General features: G+C 52.3%; 1 protein-coding gene across 4 annotated transcripts; it reads left to right on the top strand.

The window, feature by feature from the left end:
- Positions 1–3739: 3739 nt before the first annotated feature.
- Positions 3740–21070, top strand: MS4A10 (membrane spanning 4-domains A10). Of its 4 annotated transcripts, none has more exons than XR_016216764.1 (8): positions 3740–4243; positions 14290–14506; positions 14824–14943; positions 15972–16028; positions 18048–18179; positions 19217–19327; positions 20145–20416; positions 20768–21070. XR_016216764.1 is itself a non-coding variant. In XM_070061685.2 (8 exons), the coding sequence occupies exons 2-8, from the start codon at positions 14312–14314 to the stop codon at positions 20778–20780; spliced, it is 747 nt and encodes a 248-aa protein (XP_069917786.2). In that variant the 5' UTR covers positions 3740–4243; positions 14290–14311; the 3' UTR covers positions 20781–21070. The 4 variants fall into 4 exon arrangements, 3 of the variants coding, with proteins under 3 accessions (XP_069917786.2, XP_089164542.1, XP_089164539.1); XM_070061685.2 differs by having other exon boundaries at positions 20145–20263; XM_089308416.1 differs by lacking the exon at positions 3740–4243 and having other exon boundaries at positions 14370–14504; positions 20145–20263.
- The last annotated feature ends 177 nt before the right edge of the window (positions 21071–21247 follow it).

The following is a 21247-nucleotide window of genomic DNA, read 5'->3' as shown; positions in this document are numbered from 1 at the left end:
GCTGGCCTCATTGTCGTGACTCTGTAACCTCAGGGACTTCTAAGAGTGACTATCAGAGCATGCCGGTCACTGTCAAACACTGTCACAGCCAAAGGGCACCTACGGGTGCCAGGAGCTGTGCTCTGTGTGGTGTTGTTTTGCCTCCACCTCAGCATGCATACCCCCACTCTGCAGCCGACAAGACGCTGAGAAGTGAAAGCCCATGCCCCAGGCCACTGAGCTGGGATGTGAACCCAGCGCCATCTGACAGTGGATTCCACACTCTCACTACCTGAAGCTGTCCACCAACCCCTGTCCTTCCTTCTCTTTCTTCATCCCAAAGACTGGGCTGGGGCCGTGTCCCGCAGCATGCACACTTCTCCATCTAACAGACACCTGCTTCTCCTTCAAAACCCAAGACACCAGCAGGTGTCTGGCCAAGTGGTTAAGAAGCCATTGAGGACGGCCGCATCCCACATCTGAGTGCCTGAGTTCAAGCCCCAGCTCTGCTCCCAACTCCAGCTTCCTGCTAGTGCAGACCCTGGGGGGGGGGGGGGGCAGTGGATGAGGACAGAACTACTCGGGTCTCTGCAACCCACATGGGAGATCTGGATTGAGTTCTCAGCCCCCAGGCTCAGCCTGGCTTACCCTGGCCATTGCAGGCATTTGGGGAGTGAACCACTGGGTGAGAGAGTGTTTCTCTCTCTCTCCCCTCTCCCTCTCAAATGAAATAAAGAGTTTTAAAATGAAGTCTTATATAACAAGATAATTATGAGACTAACACCCTGTCGTCTTTGCAATGTGAGCAGTCTATAGGTTAGAAGTGAGTCCCAGGACCGGGTAAAGCTGCCTCCTGTGACAACGGCATCCCATATAGATGCTGGTTTGAGTCCAGACAGCTCCACTGCCAATCCAGCTTCCTGCTCATGGCCTGAAACAAACAGTGGAGGGTGGCCCAAATGCTTGAGCCCCTGCTATGCACGTGAGAGACTTGGAAGAAGCTCTTGGCTCCTAGCTTTGGCCTGGCTCAGCCCCAGCCATGGCTGCCATCTGGGGAGTGATCAGTTATGGAAGATCTCGATCTCTCTCTCTCTCTCTCTCTCTCTCTCTCTGACTTTCAAGTAAATAAATAAAATTTTTTAATGGGGTAAATTAAAAAAAGAGAAAAAGAAGTGTGTGGCATGCCTCACTTGCACTCAGAGGGGAGGGTCACTGGGCGCCACCCAGTCCACCGCAGCTACATTCCTGCCCATTTAAACTCAGAGTGAGAATTCATGGATTTCATTCCCCACAGCTTGCAAAGCCCTGTCTGGACGCCCTGAATCCCCTCAGCTGCGAGCTTCTCTCTCCTGAGCCTCCACTCCCTCCACCCCCACTGAAATCGGTGCAAGACCAATGTCATCAGTCTCACGGAAGTCAGTGGGCTTTCAAACATCCTTATTTCAGTAGGAACAGCTCCATCCGTGCCCGACATGCGGCTCACCCGGGACCCGGGCCTCACGCAGCAGCACTGCAAGGTGATCTCCCGCACGTGGGTGTGATCAATTCAGCAGGTGCCTGTTGGCCGGCCCTGAGGACATTGGAGGCTGCTCCCACAGAGCTCGCGGCAGCCAGCCAGCCATCACCACCCTGACGGCTCCCAGCTCCCGAGTCCCTTTCTTCCTGCATCCCTTCTTAGAGCCAGCTTCAGCGTCTGCTTCCTGGCCCCACTGGAAAGCCGCCCCCGCCCTGTCCTCCTCCAGCCCATGCCAATTGCCCTGCTGTGTCTCTTGCTGTCAATCAGTGTGACTGCAGACGTCACCGCAGCCCAGCCCACTACACAAGCGTCCTTCTCGGCCTCCCTCTTTCTGCCCCATGCACAGTCCCCCCCGCCAGTTCTCTTCTCTAGAGCCGTCTCAGCTCAGCCTGGCCACCGATCCCCCTTTGACCCGTCATCATCATCTTCATCGTCACGCACCCACATCGCGACGTCAGCTTCCTAATCTGACCCCTGCCCCAGTTCCAAGCTTGCATGACTCATCTCTGGAAAAGAAAAGATAGCAGCGAAGCACAGGCGGAATGCAACTCCCGCCCTGCCCACCTCGCCTGATGCCCTCGGGCTAAAGGCCGGATGTGGGTCTGAGAGCTGGGGTAGGCAGGTGGCGCCCTCAGGAAAGTGGACCTCCCAGAGCTGCCAGCATCCCCCCACACTTCACCCTTCACCCCCACAGGAGGGCTGCACAGTCCAGGGAGTGGGCATGACAGGTAAGCGAGCAAGTGACCCTCGTGCACCTGCCACACTGAACGTGGAGGGCCACAGAGCCTTGGTGCCCCTGAGAGTCACAGAGACTCCAGTTTCCTGCACGGTAGCTCCTCCACGCCAGGCCCTGCCTGGAGCCTGTCACCTGCCCCCTCATCTACCCCTCCAGCCACTCCTCGGGCATTATCATCCCCATCTGGCAGAGGGAGAGCCGAGGCCCAGAGAGGTCAAGTAACTTGCCAAAGACCACACATTCCAAAGTGTTGTTGAATCGAGATTGGAGCCCAGGCAGCCAAGATCCAGAGTGGGGCTGAAGCGCTCAGCAAGCCAAAGTGGGCAAGTCCCAGCACCGCAGACGTCTAAGAACTCGGGGGGCTCAGCATGCCACTCCCCTGCCCGCTCTGGACATAACAGAGCAGGAGCCCAGTGTGGGAGCTGGGGCCACGGACGCCCACTCCTCCTACACCAGAACAGCCAGTGGGGGTCTGCACCACTCCCCACCACACCACACCCCCGAGAGTCGGGGCAAAGAGAGGCAAGATGGCCCAGCCAGTCTGCCTAATGCAATTTGCAGGCCATGCCAAGATCCTAATTCAAGGAAATCAAAGGCAACAAGACGTTTATGGGACCGGCAGAGCTGTTGGAACACTGACAATATGTTTGATTGCTATGAAGCAGCAGAAACCGGGCGGCCAAGGTTTTCCTGATTCCAGGTGTTGCATTTCACCTCCTTGCTAAACGTGCAGCTGAGCTCTGCGGGGCTTCGTGGTCCCACGCTGAGCACAGATGTGCCTCAAGGAGCACCCAGGGGACTGGCGCTGTGGTGCAGGAGCTAAGCTGCCACCTGCAACATGGGCATCCCATATTGGCGGCAGCGCTGGTTCGAGTCCCGGCTGCTCCGCTTCCGATCCAGCTCCCTGCTAATGTCCCTGGGCAGGCGATAGAAGATGGCCCAGGCACTTGGGCCCCTACTACCCAGGTGGGAGAACTGGATGGAGCTCCTGGCTCCCGGCTTTGGCTTAGCCCAGCCAGGAGCCATTGCGGCCATTTGGGGGAGTAAAGCAGAGGATGGAAGACCTCTGTGTCTTTCTAACTGCCTTTCAAATAAATAAATGAGACCTTTAAAAAAAAAAAAACACTGAGACTTGATTTTAGCTTTTTAGTTGTGGTCATGGTGTTTTAAAGAGACCGTATCTTTTAGAGATTAAAAACCAAAACGCACACAAATGAAATGGTGCGCAGAGGACTGAGCCGCTGCTCAGCCTCCTGAGTCCTGCCTCTGCTTCCGCCCTGGCTTCCTGCTAACGCGGCCGGGAGGCAGCAGGTGACAGCTGGGTACTTAGGCCCCTGCCACCCCCCTCCTCCCGGGAGACCCAGAAGGAGTTCCAGCTCCTGGCTTTGGCCTGGCCCAGCCCCAGCTGTTGCAGGCATTTGGCGAGTGAACCAGCAGAGAGAAGAGCTTTCTCTCTCTCTCTCTCTCTCTCTCTCTCTCTCTCTCCTTCTCTCCCCCTCTCATTTTGACCTTTCAAACAAACTAATCTATTTCACACAGCGCTGTGGCTGAGTTTCACTTACTGAGGGGAGAACACCAGGCAAGAGCCGTCCAAGGCGCAGCTGGGAGATGGGTGGCCGGGGAGGATTGGCTCATGCCGCCTTGGTGAGCGCTTGCAGTTTCCCCAGATGAAAGGATTTCTTCTAAAGGCTCAGCCTCTGACTCTGTAGGTTGCAACCATGTGCGTTCTGTCAGTGCTGCCCGAGAAATGGCTTAGTTGTCCACATCTACTTGCCAAAGGAAGCCGGCAACCACTGAAGAGAGCCAAGACTTCCAGACGGCGAAGGATGTTCACCTGCCCTGGTGTGGGGGCGGGAAGGCTGTACTAGCCGGCGCAGAGTGAAAAGATCCAAGGTCGAATGCTGGAACAATGTTCTGATTTCCTGGTGCTGTCTCCCAGGGCCCCGGGGCGGCTCCAGCCAGCAGCCGTGTCCCTGACGTGACCGACACTCAGAGCGAAGCTCCCAGAGCAGGTGAGCAGCCCCCACAGAGAAACAAAGAGGGGCATGGATGGGGGGGTGGGGTCGGGAGCCAGGCTTGGTCCTCCCTGAAGCAAGGGGACAGCCTTTATACCCCACGCCACTCCGTGATTTAAACTCCCAGAAGGGAGCCAATGGGTACAGCATGGGGGGCCCACCCAAGGAAGAGGATCTGGGAGATGGCGGGGGTGGGGGAGCCACCATCAGCCTCTCCCCAGGGAGGGATTCCCTGCCCCCTCCCCCTAGCCCATCCTGTGCTAGGGGAGCCTCAGCCCAGCCATTGCAGTCTGGGAGACACACACACACACACACACACACACCAGTTTGAGAGACACAGACACCCAGAGAAGCCAAGGGACCAGGCCTGGGATCCAGGCCTCCTGACACCCACCCCCTAGCCCGAGAGGGCTCTCTGCTTCCTGCAGACCCTTGGGCTCCTTGCCTTTGAACCTCTGGGCACTGTCTAGATAGACTGGGCACAGGCTGGTTTGGGCACATGCACGCGTTCTCACTGGTGTACGTTGAAACCCCAGTACTCTAAGGGAAGCCTCCCATCAGCCTCCCTGACACATCTGCCTTTCTCTGCTGGACACTCGTGCACACGTAGGCACATAGGCACACATGCACACACACCTGCTCAGAAACCCTCCCCTGCACCATCAGCCTAGGGTCACACTATTCAAGCCCAGGTCTTCCCTGCCTGCTCAGCCACCTACTGCCTTGGGCAGCTCGCTCTCATTCCTGCATGGGTCCCTGTGAGTCCAGTGCAGAACTCCACGGACAGATCCGAGGAGGGCAGTTTGGGGGCTCAGGACACTCTCCACACCTCGCTGCTTGCCCAGAAGCTCAGAGCTCTCAGCCCTCTCCCCCTGCAAGCAGCAGGAGGCAATGAGCCCTCGACTCCTGGGATTAGGGTGGGGCAGGTCCCGCCTTAGCAGAGAGCCAGACAGCACTGGGTGCAGGCTGCCTGGCAGGGTTCCAGGCAAGCGGTGGCTGCTGGTGACTGTGGGCAGCCACAGGTAGTCACTCCCTTTGTTTACACTTAAACATATGAATGGAGACTTCCCGGCACAGACAATTAGGCTAGGGGAGATTCTGGGAAGAGGCAGGAGGAACCTAAACCTTTCACAAGAGATGATAACAAATAATCAGTCACACCTGTAACCTTCATTTATCACCTAAGTGTTTTTATTGTAACCTTAAGAGCCGTTTTGATATGTAAATCTTTAGTGCTCCTCCTTGTAAACAACTGGTCATGTTTAAATACTACTGCATTTATTCAATAAACGAGCCTTGATCAGGACTTGTCTTGGCTCCATTCTTTGCGTCCTTGTCCCCGCATTCCCACTCTCTGTTTCAGGAAGACCCAGTTCATCGTGCCGCAGGCCGGCACAAATGGCGCCCGAACGTGGGACCTGAGAATTAGAGAAGCAGTGAGGAACCTGGATTCACGGAGTCGCGACTATAGAGGTATACAATTTGTGGTGAGTACCCGACACCAAAATTGTGGAGATTTATTTTGAGCAGGCATTATGGGACAAGCATCGGGAAAAATCCCCCAGTAGTAAAGGCAGTGAAGGCATTATTGCAGACGCAAGGAATAGGGTTAAAAAAGAAAGTAATAGAGCAATTTATAGAAACCATAGAAATTGCATGTCCTTGGTTTATTGAAGAAGGCCTACAAGATGAGATGCATCGGGAGGACATGAGAAAATTGAGGAAGCCAGAAGCTGTGATGGCGAGGATAATCGATCCTGCGGATCCTCTAGTTCTATGGAAAAAGTTACTCCCTCCGCCCCTCCCTTTAAATTATTTATAAAAAATAATGATAAAAAATTATCCCTTTGTCAAGAAGGGGAATGTTTGCCAAATATCTTAAAAAGAATGTCACTCAAACCCTGAGAAAAGCAGCACAGCAAGGCCAGGAGGAAGCCAAAATCTTTTGATGCTTTTCCAGTGAAAGTACATACAGAAGATGGCCAAGAAATGCCAGTCACCATCCAGTCCCCTTTAAAATGTTAAAAGATTGAAAATCTGCTTGTGATGCATATGAGCCCACTGCTCCCTATACCTATGGCCAGGAGAAAGAGAGAGGAAAAATTCCACAGGTATCTTGACCTAGAGAAAAGTCTTAATTCGATAACCCTTTCCAACCTGATAAATGTTTTTCCATCTTTGCAGCTTATGGTAGTTTCTGGTATGTCTTGAAAAGCTTTTGTACACTATTATTAATTATCTGTTTTAATTGAGTGGTTGCAGTAGCCTGATTGGATCTGGCTCTGGTTGAAGATCTCAACTTGGTGGCCGTTTTAATCAGAGTAGGCGCTATGGAGGTTCCCAGCACTCTTGGTGAAACAGCGCACCTACCCAACCCCATGGCCAGCCCTGCTAGGCCCTGTCGTGTGCAGTCTTCCCTGTAAATGAGGGACCACAGCCTTTCTCTACACTCTATTCCAGCCAATGTGGCCTGCCACACCCAAGCAGGCTTAGCCAGATATCTCTTGGGAAAGGGCTCCCCAGGGCCGCTTTTTTAGTCTCCATTTCCAATTCAATAACCTCCTCACTAGGAGGGGGGCAGGGAAAATATCTCTGGCTACTGCTGGCCTTACCTAAGGGAGCAAGAACCTTAATCCATTAAAGCTTTCCAACTTGATGGGTTTTTCTCTTTACAGTTAATAAAAACTTAAAGCAATGGGCTCATACGCTGATAATCAACTCTTTTCTGTACTGCTGTAGCTAACTTATCTGAGAGTTTTCATGTGTCTAGAAGGTTTCGCATTTTTTTATTGCCAGTATGAGTCTTGATTGGAAAAACTACAATACGAAGCTGTTTATGTTATTTGCCTGTCTTTAATGTTTGAGTGATTACCTAACACTGATCAGATCTAGCCCACAGCCTTGGTTAAACGTACTAATTTTTGACTAAAATGGTTTGACTCACTGATAGTTAAAATTCTAAACCGAGTCTTTCAACTTTGGGGCTTCCAGTCGGATCCCTGGAACTCTCAAAGGATGAGACTAACTTTGTTAAAGTAACAGCTGTTTGAGTCAATTCAAATTATACAAAGTGTATTAAAATGTAGTAAATAGTAAATGATGTCATATCTATGTTGTATTCATGTTTTTGCTTTTCAGCTAGAGTAGTCTTATAAAAATGAGAGTAAAATCTTTGTATACAAGCCTTTATGTTGTTAACTAAAGTAAGCCAATATAGATTGGTTCAGAAAATTGGGCTAATGCAAACGCCCTTTGGTTTGCTTACTCAGTTTTACATGTCTTTGATATGCTTTAAACTTGTTTCTCTTAAGGATGAAGATCTTTTCAAAGTTGTAAATATGCACTAGTGACTGTGTTTGCTGCTCAAGTGGTGTTATCCTCATGTTACTTAAAAGCATGGAAATGTAATTTTGACTTTTAATTCAGATATTGGTGTGGTATTCATTAATAACTCAGTGTCTTAAGTTATCTAGGCATCGGTGCTAAGTAAAACATGAAAAATGTATTATGTGTACTTTTAACATCTTAAATTTGATAAGAGAGACTGTTTAAGTTTGTCAGCATGTATTCTCATAGGTTGTCCACACATGACAATTCAAGACTGTAAAACTAACTACAGGTATGAAGTTTCAGAAGGTGTGAGCAAGTCATGAAAAGTTGTAAAAAGTTTACGATTTTAAAACATTGTTTACAGAGTTTTCTATAAGTTAAATGTTAATGCCAAAATTACACTAACCTAAAGTTGAAGTATGATCTTCTGTTATAACAATGGGATTTTTTAAAATGTGTACTAATGTTAGTAATTATTTGGAAATGGTCTCAATCGTAAATCTTAAAATCTGTTGTTGCAAAAACTGTAACGTCTCTTTTTAACAGTGTCTGCTTAATCAGTTACTCTGCCATTTCTAAAGTTAGGTCGTGTAAGCTCTTTTTAACTCTGTTAAATAGTTCTGAGTTATGTGATAATTTCGTGTGCTAATTCCTACATCCAAGGTTTTTATTTCCGGTTTATTCAACAAGAAACATAGAATCCATATTCTGCCAAAGTAATCTGTGTACTCTATTGTCTGTTAAGTTATGATTGATAAAAAGCATTAAGTCTTAAAAAGTTATGTTAAATAACATTATGACCAGATGTGATCTAAAAGTGTTAAAATTGCCCTGACTAAATGTTAAGGAATTCTATTTTGACCAGATACTCTAAATTCTCTTGGCACCTTTAACAGACTTTCTGAAAATCAAAGTTTTAAATTTTCTGGACTTTTGATACCTCCAGAGGGCCCCTGGAGATGTCAAAAGATATATCTCTCATCTTGCAGAGATAATAACCAATTGGGGTGTTTAGATTAAAAGTGGTGCCAATATGTGAAATGATGCTAAACTTCAGCTATAAACGTGTTTCTTTCTAACTGCTCCAGTCTCTGGCTCAGTAGCCAGATCCTAATTGATAAAAAGCATTAAGTCTTAAAAAGTTATGTTAAATAACATTATGACCAGATGTGATCTAAAAGTGTTAAAATTGCCCTGACTAAATGTTAAGGAATTCTATTTTGACCAGATACTCTAAATTCTCTTGGCACCTTTAACAGACTTTCTGAAAATCAAAGTTTTAAATTTTCTGGACTTTTGATACCTCCAGAGGGCCCCTGGAGATGTCAAAAGATATATCTCTCATCTTGCAGAGATAATAACCAATTGGGGTGTTTAGATTAAAAGTGGTGCCAATATGTGAAATGATGCTAAACTTCAGCTATAAACGTGTTTCTTTCTAACTGCTCCAGTCTCTGGCTCAGTAGCCAGATCCTATAAAGAGGGACTGACAAAATCTAAAAAGCGTCCCGTGGTCATGATTTGCATCATCTCAATGCCCAGACCTTACCAGTAAGATAGGGAATCACCCGGGAACAGGCAAGACAAATTGTAAAATCCTGCCCTTCCTGTGTCACATTTCTCCCAGTCCCTCATTATGGTGTAAATCCTAGAGGTTTTATGCCTAATCAGCTTTGGCAGATGGATGTTACCCATTTCCCTGAATTTGGTAAACTAAAATACATACATGTCTCTTTAGATACATGTTCAGGTTTTGTTTTTGCCACCCCACAATCCGGCGAGGCTGCCAAACATCTCATTGCCTTCAGGCCTTTGCTGTTCTAGGAACCCCTATACAGATAAAAACTGATAATGGCCCAGCGTATACTTCCAACTCTTTTAAGCACTTCTGTACTAACTTCCACATCTCTCATCACCGGGATTCCTTATAATCCCCAGGGACAAGGTATTGTGGAACGAGCACATGCCACATTAAAAATTATTTATAAAAAATAAAAAAGGGGGAATACGGGACCATGGCATATTCCCCACAAAAATGGCTATCACATACTCTTTTCATTTTAAATTTTTTAATACTGGATAATCAAGGGAAATCTGCAGCTGATCGTCACTGGCATCCTGAAACCGAAAGACAACAAGTCTACGTGAAGTGGAAAGACCCTCTAACTGCTCAATGGTATGGACCTGACCCTGTTTTAATATGGGGATGTGGACATGTTTCTATACTCTCGCAAAAAGACAATGGAGTACGATGGTTACCTGAGCGACTTGTGCGGCAAACAGACAATGTCACGAAGCAACCCCTTGATCTTCATTATGATAACATTGCTGATCGGGATCCCCCTGAAGATGAATGAAGCTTGCCGGCTCACATCAAACTAACCTAGGCCATGGACTCTGTTGGTGCGCACCAGTAGTTCAAAATTGTTCATGCACTTATAATAATGGAATTAAAACAGCAGAATTTGTACAATGGGTAAGGAACAATCAAACCTTGTTCCGTACTGGGAGGGTTATAGTTGAAAACCAATGGCTTAATGTGACTGATCAATCGAAAAGGGAAAATACTGATTTTAGCATATCAAAACTGGTCACACTGACAGACTCGGGTATACCTTTGTCAATTCTAGAAAAGAAGCCTCGTTTATGTATTGGTCAAAACTGTTGAAGTAACTCTTATGGTCAATTCCTCCTTCTCTGTTGAAAGTAGCAATTTCTGGCTACATTTAGCTGCCATTAACTACTTAATACTGAAAGATCTTATAAGCTGTGACTTGATTATTATCTCAAATAATGTTCCTTACATAAAATATCTGGTACAGCAGCTAAAAGGTGAACTTCAGCATATGTTTCTAACTAATGTCTTTTCTTTTGGTGGATCTCAATGGACCCACTGGCTTTTGATGTTGCTGGGTCCTTTATTGCTGCTCCTGCCTTTTTGCCTGTGGCTCCCCTGTATATTCCAAGGCCTCTCTGTGCCATTTGGTACCGTTTGGTCTGAGATTTTAAAGTTGCATTCACAGCTTCACCCCTGAGCCAAAAAGGATGGCATTGAATTCCAATGACGGGTAAGACTCAGTCTCCTTGTACCAACCTAAGACAGGAGCCTCAGAGAATGTCTGGGGTGTCCAATGACGGGTAAGGACAAGAAGAGACACGGGCAACCTAAGACAGGAACAGTGCCTCAAAAAAATAAAAAAAGGGGGAAATGTGGGCAGCCACAGGTAGTCACTCCCTTTGTTTACACTTAAACATATGAATGGAGACTTCCCGGCACAGACAATTAGGCTAGGGGAGATTCTGGGAAGAGGCAGGAGGAACCTAAACCTTTCACAAGAGATGATAACAAATAATCAGTCACACCTGTAACCTTCATTTATCACCTAAGTGTTTTTATTGTAACCTTAAGAGCCGTTTTGATATGTAAATCTTTAGTGCTCCTCCTTGTAAACAACTGGTCATGTTTAAATACTACTGCATTTATTCAATAAACGAGCCTTGATCAGGACTTGTCTTGGCTCCATTCTTTGCGTCCTTGTCCCCGCATTCCCACTCTCTGTTTCAGGAAGACCCAGTTCATCGTGCCGCAGGCCGGCACAGGTGACACTGGCTGGCTGGCCTGAGGCAGGCATTATCCCATTGGCACCCCAGGGACAGGCAGGTGGGGAGACACAACAACCCGTCCAAGGTCTAGGCTTCCAGAAGCAGAGTTAGGATTGGGCCCCAGCTCATCCACTGTCCGTGCTCATGGTCCACCCACTCTGGTGCTCTGCTGAGGTAGAGGAAGGGCCAGGGGTCCTGGCCAGCTCTACCCCTGTCCTTGGGGCCCTCTAGAGCCATGGCAGGAAAGGGAAAATGCGCAGGACCCAGCAGAGCACCGAGGTCCCATGCGTTTCCCTCAGGAGCCAGGCTGGCTGCACCTGTGGGTCCTGAGCTGGCTGAGGGCCCTGGCCAGAGCAAGCTACAGAAGTTACCCCCACTGCTCCCAGATGGTCTGCTGCCCGCCCCCCCAGACAACCCTGCATGGGTCCTGCAGCTGGGGTAGGCAGGAGAGCAGGGCATAAATATGCTTTTAAAAAAAAAGACTTATTTTTATTTATTTGTTTGAAAGGCAGAGTTACAGAGAGAGAAGGAAAGAGATCTGCTGATTTACCCTCCAAATGGCTGCAATGGCCAGGGCTGAGCCAAGCCAAAGCCAGGAACCAGGAGCTTCTTCCAGGTCTCCCACGTGAGTAGCAGAGGCCCACGCACTTGGGCCATCTTCTGCTGCTTTCCCAGGTCATAGCAGGGAGCTGGATCGGAAGTGGAGCAGCCAGGACTGGAATTAGCGCCCATATGGGATGCCAGCACTGCTAGGTGGTGTCTTTACCTGTCCAGGACATAAATATTCTAAGAATCAGAATTCATTAGCCTTGACAAGTGGTAAGGAGACTTCAAAACAAACAGGCCTTTCCCTCCGGAATCCATGGCCCTGTCCTCCTCAGCTCCTCCCTCCCACACCCCACCACACCCCCAGTTACAGGAAGCTCCTGGTGGGGACTTCCAATCAGGAGTGGGGAACCTTTTCTCTGCCAAGGGCCATTTGGAGATCGATAACATCATTCGCAGGGCATACCACATGGTCAACCGGCAAATGAGCCTGCTATGGATGTATTGACCGCAAGTCCCACCTGCAGTTGCCTTGGCAGAGCCAGATCATGAGCCCATGTTCCCCACCCCTGCCTCCCATGAGAGCTACTTGCAAAGGAGAGGAGCCCTGGAGATCACCACCCAAGCGCCATCCTGCTGTGCTATGCAGACAGGAAAACCCAAGGGAGACCAAGAAGGCCAAAAGAAAAAGCCCAAAAGCAGGAGTTTGGGATTTTGAGGCTGCTTTGTCCACAAGCAGACCCCACAGGGTTCCAGTTCATCAAATCACTGGGCTGGAAGAACCAAGGCTGGAGAGCCAGTCAGGTTTGGTAAATGCCCTTGATAAATATTTACGTTCTTATTTATTTGATTTTATTTCTTTGAAAGGTAGTGAGACAGAGACAATCAGAGATCTTGCCCTCACTGGTTCATTCCCTACAGCTAGAGCTGGGCCAGGCTAAAGCCAGGAGCCAGGAACTCCAGCCAGCTCCCAGCCTCCCAGAGTGCATTTGCAAGAAGCAGGACAGGAAGCAGAGTCCAGTCTTGCACCCATCCAGGCACTCCACTAGGGGATGCATGCATCCCAAGCGGTGCCTTCGCTGCTGTCATGTGGTGGCCCTTCACATTAAAGCAGAATGCTCCATGGCAGGAATTCTCGCAGCCTTTAACAAGCAAAAGAGGGAGACAATGCTGTTTAGGGTTTGCCAAACGTGTTTGGCAGCAGAACCCCTTTACCACAGATCTGCCAGGACCAGTGTTCCACGGAACAGACTTTGAACCCCATCCCTCGGTCCAGCCATATGCAGGGGCCTCTGAAGAGAGAGGGACAGTGGCCAACATGGCCGACTCAGATCGCAGAGAGAGGGACAATGGCCAACATGGCCGACTCAGATCGCAGCAAAGAGACTCGTGCGGCCACGTATCTGAGCGTGGCTCTGAAACCCAAGAAGGAGGGAGACCCCTCGACCATCCTCCCCACTAAATCAGGGGACCTCCTCGCAGGCCAAGGAACATCTGACAGGAGGTCCCATCCCACCCAGCAGCCTGACCCCACAGCGTTGCTGATCAGTCAGACCGTGCACGGTTCCAATCCCAGGCATCTCCTTGCTGTGTGACCTTGGACAAGGCACTCCACCTCTCTGAACTTTGGTTCCTTATTCTATGTAATTGTGTCCACTCCCTGGGTATTAAGGGAGGTCAGCTCACAAAACCGTCCCTCACTCAGTGCCCACCAACTGCACGTCCCCATCTGGCCTTTGGCTCTGAAATAGTGTCCTTCCCTGTCCTCTCTGTTGGGCATTTACTCACATGAGCTACTGTCCATCCCAACCTCCCAAGGCTCCCTCCCCTCCACGGAAAGCCCGCCATGCTTTGAGCCCCCATCATAGCTTGCCTGTGTGACACTGAGCAAGTGGCTGAACCTCTCTGGACCCCACCTGCACAACAGAAGTGAGCACAGGGTGGCAGTATTCACCTCGTAGGGTTGGGATGAGGATACAGTCAAATAATGCATGGAAAATGCCCATCCCAGTGCCCAGAACAGAACAAGTACTCGTAAGTGCTGACACTGTTAAATATCAACTCCCTGGCTCTGTCTTGGGTCATGGAGAGTCCTCAGCAAAGAAGGGTCCTCTCTCTCCCTCCCCCATCCTCCCAGACCAGAGAGGCATGGGCCTCACCACAGCTGGTCGGACAATTATTTGATTCCCACCTTTCCTCCATCAGCTCGTCCCGGGCTGGTGAATGGGCTGTTAGCGAAGCTCCCCACACCTGCTCAGGCCTCCTTGGTCTCTGGCTCCTTCCAGACTGCAGTGCGGTCAGTTTGATTGAGTTTGTCTCACCCAAGTCCTCGTTTTTCTACCCTAAAAGGACCTGTATTCTGGCAACCCAAGAAAGGCTGTGAGCCCAGTTGCTCCCCATCCCCAAGGGCCAGATTATTCCAGATCAAATCGAGGTCAGGGGCTCTGGGCAGGGCAAGCACCACTCTGGAAAGCCCCAGCCCAGAGGCAAAGGTGACAGGCAGAGACAGGCACAAGCCTCAGACACAGGACAGGTTCTGACTGAGGCTTCTTCTTGGTCTGCAGGGAGGGCGCCCAGCCTGAGTCAATGGCGGACGCCTGCGGAGCAGGTGTAGCTACTTCCAGCTCTGGTGCTGGGGCGCTCCCGCTGTGGCAAGCCTGCAGCCCAACCCAACCTGGGCACACAGCTGTGTTCCCGGATGTGATCCAGCCCCAGCGTCTGGCTCCAAGCTGGCAGCAGCAGAAGCCCCGGAAAAGGAGCAGCCTTCTCCAGCAGCTGGGTGTGAGTGCCCACTCCATGGGCCCTGGCAGAGCAGGAAGGGAGTGAGGGGAGCTACACGGGAAGCATGCTGGGAGCCCCGAGGAGAGAGAAAAGCCTTGCAGTGTGGAGAGAACTCTGTGTGCACCTGCCGCCCCATGAGCTTGAGCAGGGGGAACCACGAGGAGGGGCTCAGCTCCAGGACAGTTGGCCTCCCCATGGGAAATCCTGCGCAGGTCCCGTCTTTGCAGATGGGGTTCCTAGGAGGGTAAGGAGGAAACTCGCTTCAGCCAGGAGGTCCAGGGCAGCCACCTGATGTCCTTGCCTTGTTTCCCACCCAGGCCTTCCAGGTCATTCTTGGCCTGCTGCACCTGCTCTTTGGGGGCTTCCTGGCTGGCACAGTCAAGAACCTTCACCTGGTGGTGCTGAAGTGCTGGTACCCATTCTGGGGGGCTGCCTCCGTGAGTAGGAGCTGGGTAGGGGGGTGGCAAGGCCTGGAAAGCCGGGCATTTGGGGCCATGCACAGTGGAGTGGAGAGAGCTGGCAGGGGCGAAGTTTCCTTTCTCCAGTCTCTGTCCATCTCTGCTTCTGTTCTCTCGGTCCCACTGGAAAGAGTTCCCCCTCTGGGGGCCCTACTGCTCCTGAGCCTCCGAAGACCATTCCTCAGGCTCTCAGCACCCTCCCCTAATTGAACTCATTCATGGGGGGGGGGGGAGGTTGAGCGTGAGCTGGGACAGCCAGAGCTGCCTTGGGACCTAGCACTGCATCTCTGGTGTCCTTGGTCTCTGCCAGGGTGGAGCTGCAGGAGCACCTGGGATGCAAGGTGCAGCTCCTGGCCTCCAAGGCCATCGGGAGTGACGAGAGCAGCAGTGCACGTATTCCAGACACTGCGTTCGTCCAGGTCCCCGCAGCGCCCACCCCATCCTGCCTCCTTGGAGGAGTCTTCCTAATGCACCACGTCCCAGCTCCAGAGCCCCTTTTGGGCAAGTGTCCTGACCCCCACTTCCACCTCAGTCCTCTGTCCCCAAAACCCCCAGATTGGAGCTTTCACCACACATGATAGAACTTTCTACACGTGTGGCACCCAGGGCTGGCACATAGTAAGTGCTCAGTGAACATAAGGAAGAATGACCACCATCACCTTAGAACCAGGTGCTGATTCCTCCTAACTGCAGGGTTCAGGATAGGAGAAGGGGCTGGGGCAGAGGGGACAGTGCAGCGGATTCCAGAGGGGTGGTGTGGGTTTATAATGTGGGCGAGCAGGAAGGGTGGGAGGGCTGTGAGGATAGCCTGGTCCCAGGAGGGGAAATGGGTCAGGTGAGGTGCGGTGTGCGTGCAACGGGCCGCGTGTGAGCTCCTGTCACTGGAGGAGTGGGGTTTTCAGCCTCATCTGCTGCCAGGGGTTGGTGGTCTCACAGACTGGGGAGAGGATGGCTGTGGTTTCAAGGAGCCACAGCTTCTCTGCCCTGATTTCCAATCTGCCCTGCAGTTTCTCGTTTCAGGGGTCTCGGCGATATGCATGAAGACCTTTCCTAGATCACCTCTGGTGAGTGGGCATCAAGCCCACCCTCTCCCGTCCCAATCGGGCATCTGTGGGTAGTGACAGGAGAGGCCGACCTCCAGGATTTGCTGGGAGCAGGTGTGTGCCTTGAGTTCAGCAGTGGGTACCCCAGCAGAATGGTGGTCCCACTTATGCCCTGGTCGGCTCTGGCCTTCTCTCCACACCGCAGCCCGATGGCCCCTTTACAATGTAAGCCCACCCCATCACTGCACCACTGACCACAAGTCTGCTAGGCCTGCAGCCCTGCCCACAGGTGGACCTCCACTGACTTCCCGTCTCTGTGTGTCAGGCAGAGGGACCTGAAGTCCCCCTGCCCCCCTCAACACACAGACATACAAACCCCTTTTACCAGCATCACCCCTGCCTGAACACCTTGCCCTCTCCCCCTGCTCATGTCTCTCATCTCTTTTAAAAATTGTTGATTTGGGGGCCATGCATAAGGCCACTACCTGCAGTGCTGGCATCCCATATGGGCGCCGGTTCGAGTCTCAGCTGCTCTACTTCTGATCTAGCTCTCTGCTATGGCTTGGGAAAGCAGTAGAAGATGGTCCAAGTCCTTGGGGACCCTGCACCTGCGTGGGAGCCCCAGAGGAAGCTCCTGGCTCCTGGCTTTGGAGTGGCATAGCTCCAGCTGTTGTAGCCAATTGGGGAGTGAACCAGCAGATGGAAGATGGAAGACCTCTCTCTCTCTCTCTTTTTCTCTCTCTCTCTCTCTCTCTGCCTCTCCTCCTCTCTCTGTGTAACTCTTTCAAATAAATAAATAAATCTTTTTAAAAAAATTGTTGATTTGAGAAGCAGAGACAGAGAAAGAGCTCCTGCCCACTAGTTCGCTCCCCCAAATGCCCACAACATCTGGGGCTGGGCCAGACTGAAGCCAGGAGTTGAGAACTCAATCCAGGGCTCCCATGTGGGTAGCAGGGACCCAAGCACTTGAGCCCTCACTTGCTGCCTCCCTGGGTGTGCATTAGCAGGGAGCTAGAATCAGGAGCAGAGATTGGACTTAAACCCAGGCACTATGCCACTAGGCCAGATGCCCACCCCCTCTTCCTTCTTTGACTTAAGGCTCAGCCTCTGTGTCTTGTCCACCTCCAGCTGGCCCTTCAAACTGACCTATCCCTACCAAACAATAAGTTCTATGTGGGCAGCAGGTGTCTGAGCATCTGTATAGCCCAAGGTGGGCCATGGAGGCACAGGGTAGACCACCCCCCCCAAGCTGAGACAGATGGGTGGTGGTAGATGGATCCCTTTCCCAGCCTCTACCCAGAAGCCCTGGCCCAGCAGTGCCATGACTGCCTGGGGCTGGGAGTGGCAGAGGATGGGAGGGGGGAGCTTGTGCCGCAGAGGCAGGAGACGCTTGGCAAGCACCTGTCCATTCCCCCAGACCTGCAGAGCCACAGAACTGTCATCCTTCCTCTTCCTAGAGCTGAGCTCAGGGCCCGCTCATGGCAGTGAGAGCCATTCTAGCACAGAAGCGTGGAGATTCCATATACTCACTGTGTGCTCGTTGGAAGAGTTTCACTGGGCAAGAGACTCTTAGAATAGGGCTTAACCAAAGAAGATGCTGAACCCAGGACCACCACTTCAGGGATCACAGTGGAGTGGGAAGACACTGGATGTGGAGGACAGGGCACCTCCAGGGCCCCCACCCTTTCCTGTGGGGAAGCGGCTGGGCGAGGGACCACCTGGGTGTCCAGTGCCCAGCCAGTTGGCCTATCTGATGTAGGATGGGGGAGCCAGCAGGGAGTGTCTTCTTGGTTACCAAGCTCTGGGGCTCTATAGGCAGCTCCTGGGCTCTCCCAGTTTGTCCCAGGGACTCTGAGAGCTGGGTGGGTCCCCCCAGCGGCCAGTGGCCCTGCTCTTCAGGTGCAGGTGAGGAAGCCCAGGCCCAGGGGTGGGTTGAGTCTTTCTGGGCACACAGCAAGCTCCTGACAGGCCTGGGAAAAGGACAGAAGCCCAGGTCCCTGAGCTTTGGGGCTTGGCTCTGACTTTCCCTCCTGCTCGTAGAAGGTGCTGTGCCTGTTGACAAGCCTCATCAGCTTCCTCTGCGTGCTGTCTGGCCTCCTGGTCATCGCCAAGGACTTCTTTCTGGAGAACTCATTTGAGTCCCCAGTCTGGAAACCGTACCCCAACTTCATTGTGAGTGGCTGGGCTCCCCGGCGAAGGCACTGCCTTGGGCTTGGTTAAGAGGATGCTTCCAGCGCTCAGCCAGTTTCTCCAGGTGCAGACAATGGAGCCCTCGGGGATAGAGCTCTTCCCATCCATCCCGGGGCACAGTGGAGGGGGATTGCCTGGCCCCCGCACTGGTCAGTGTCCAGGCACTGGATGGATCCCCAGGTCACTGAGTCCAATCCCACTTCTGTAGATGGGGAAACAAGCCCGAGGACTGGGAGGGGCCTGCCTACAATGGGGCAGCAGGTTGGCTGCAAAGCCAGGACCCCCACCCAGGGCTGTTGATGCCCCAGTCAAGCCTCTAAACCTCATGTCCTCCGGGGACCCCTGTTAGCCATGAGCCTCTTGGCAGCTTTGCAGAGCCAGCGCGGTCCACTCTGTCATCCCCATTTTATAGGCGTGCGCACTGAGGTCCAGAGAGGCTAGATGAGCAAATCAGGGGAGCAGTGAGGACTCCAAGCTGGGTCCGTGACTCCAAGTCCAGTGCCTTCTTCACCGCATCATGGGTGCAGCACAAGGGGCATCAGCTGCCCCTAGACTGGGTGCCTCTGGGCCAGATCCCAAGGGTTTGGGCCACGGTGGTTTGTCGTTGCCGATCTCCCCGCTACATACCTATGCATACATACATGGACACACACATGCTTCCTTACCAAATGCCAGCGGCCTTGTGAGATGTCAGCTCTCTGCATGGCGGTGCCAGGCCCAGCTCTTCTCCTCCCCCTCTGTACAAGAGGCCCTGTTCCCTGGGCCTAGGTGTCCCCATCTGTTGAGTGGGGTTGCATCCAATGGCCCTTAGGGACACCCTCAGTTCTCCCGGAGCCCTGAGTTTCTCCAGCCCACATACATTAGGTGAAGACTCACTGATGACCCCACGTGCAGGCACTGAATGTGCAGCAGTGACTAAGGCAGCCCCGCCCCACAGAGCCCCAACACCTGCTCCCCTGCCAAGCCCACGTGTTGGGTGCTGACGCCAGCCAGGCCGTGCCTGTGCCCCTGCCCCTCAGGTCCACATCCAGAGACTGGAGCTGGCCCTGCTCTGCTGCACCTTCCTGGAACTCTTCCTGCCGGTGCCCACAGCCATCCTGGCCCATCGGGAGGAGCGCCTGTCTGCAGAGGTGAGGCCCTGTCTGGGGTGACAAAGCCCCAAGACACGGGGACAGGAGGAGCAGAGGGCTCAGAGAGGGGGGACGGCAGGCAGGGCTCACAGGACTGCATCTCTCATTCACTCGTCCTGAGCATTTGCTAAAAAGCAACCTACAATCCAGTAGGGGAGCCAAGTCATGGGGGACAGAGAAGGGCAATTCAAGGGTCAAGTTCAAGGGAAAATGCCACAGGTGCTCAGAACAACAGCTCCCAGTTCTGCAGGCTCCAGGGGGACCTGTGCAGACCAGGCAAGAGCTGAACCTGCAAATAAAGATGGACGAGGGGCTGCCAGTAGAGGGGCAGCAGCAACAGTGACAGGACAGCCTGTGTGGCCTTAGGCTGTGGTAGGAGCATAATAAGCCTCCCCTGGGAGCCTTCGTGCCTCCTCACCGGGAGTACAGTGCCAAAGACGGGCTCTGTGGCTCTAGGTCAGGGCCCTCACCACGGACCAGCAGGGAGGACGTGGCAGCTGTCCCTGGAGAGGCTGGGACCTTAGACTTGCCCCCAGAGCACATTCCAGCTGTGAAGGACTTGGTGTATAGGGAGGCCCAGTCCTCCTCCCAGATCCCAGCAGGGTGAGTCCCTGGGACCAGAGACTTCAGGGCCTCTCCTTGGCTGCCTTCCTAAACCCAGGAAGACTGGAGACTGTCACACGCTGGCATGGTGCAAGTCCCCTTCATCCCTCAGCTTCCATCTTCTTGGGGATCTTGAGACTTCAAAAGTGACACGGTGGGCAAAGGTTTTGGAGGCTGCCAATCTGCTCTGGGCACGGGGACTCCTCTTTTGCAGGCGGGGGAGTCATTCCTTGTTCCCGACACACCGTGGGAACTCCAGGCTCCAACGGTGGGGCCGCCACCCTCCTACGAGGATGTGACTCAAGACCACAGACAAAAGGAGCAAACTCAGAGGTGAAGAGTCAGCCAGGGCTCCCCAGACCCTCAAAACTCACCCACAACCACTTCTGCCTGGAAAGACAGAGGGTGGTGGCCGCAAAGGGGACACAGTGCTGGTCAAAGCAGGGGTGGTCCCATCCTACCAGGAGCACGCCAGCACCTGACTTGGTAAGCCACAGATAGCTCAGCTGAACTTGGGCGTGGCCTGCTCCCACCCTCCCTCCCCCTGGGGCAGGTCCTAGGCCAGCAGCCCCCAGGCAGACCCTCCACTCCCTCCTGCCATCCACAGTGGGAGCCACAGGAGTAGGTCTTTGGAGCCAAAGGAGTCCTTGCGGCCAAACCTTACTGAGAGGGTTCAGGGGGAATTTGTACATCTGAATGCCTGGATTTGGGGTGGGGGCAGCGGGATGTTGAGTGAGATGAACCACCAGCAGGTACCCTTGTCTCCATCTGTGAAATGAGGGGTGGGGCTTGAAGTGGCCTCCACCTTGAAAACTGACATCCTGGCTCTAATTCTAGGACCTGGTTTTGACATCCAAGGTTGCTGGCAACACATCACCTACCTGGGCCAGGTGATGCTGGTGAGGGAGAGAGCATCGCCCCTCCCCATTCCCCAGCCTCCTAGCCTTTCCAATGTTGCTTGTCTGTGGGCTCTATTGCATTCTTTGTTCCCTTACATTGATTGTTTCTTCTAAGATCATTTTCAAAGGGCACTTTGTAACAGCAACAAATGAGAAATCATTATCTTTCCATAAAATAAAAGCTAACCCCAAAGAGACAGAAAAACAGCAAAAATAAAACCAAACTTGACTCCCCCTCCCACTTCCCTGACCTCACCTACTGCTTCTCCTCTCGCTCACTCTGCTCCAGCCACCCCAGCTTCCTTGAGGCTCCCCTGATCCTCCAGGCACAGCCCTGCCTCTAGCCGTCACCCTCACCCCTCCTCCACCAGACTGTCCTCACTCAGGTATTTGCAGACCCCAGCTCTGGGCCAAGGTC

Source organism: Oryctolagus cuniculus, chromosome 1 (assembly GCF_051225735.1).
Source record: "Oryctolagus cuniculus isolate XC-2025 breed Fujian yellow rabbit chromosome 1, ASM5122573v1, whole genome shotgun sequence".
NCBI lineage: Eukaryota > Metazoa > Chordata > Mammalia > Lagomorpha > Leporidae > Oryctolagus > Oryctolagus cuniculus.
Note: the sequence above shows the minus strand (reverse complement) of the source record. Positions and strands in the feature narration are given on the sequence as shown.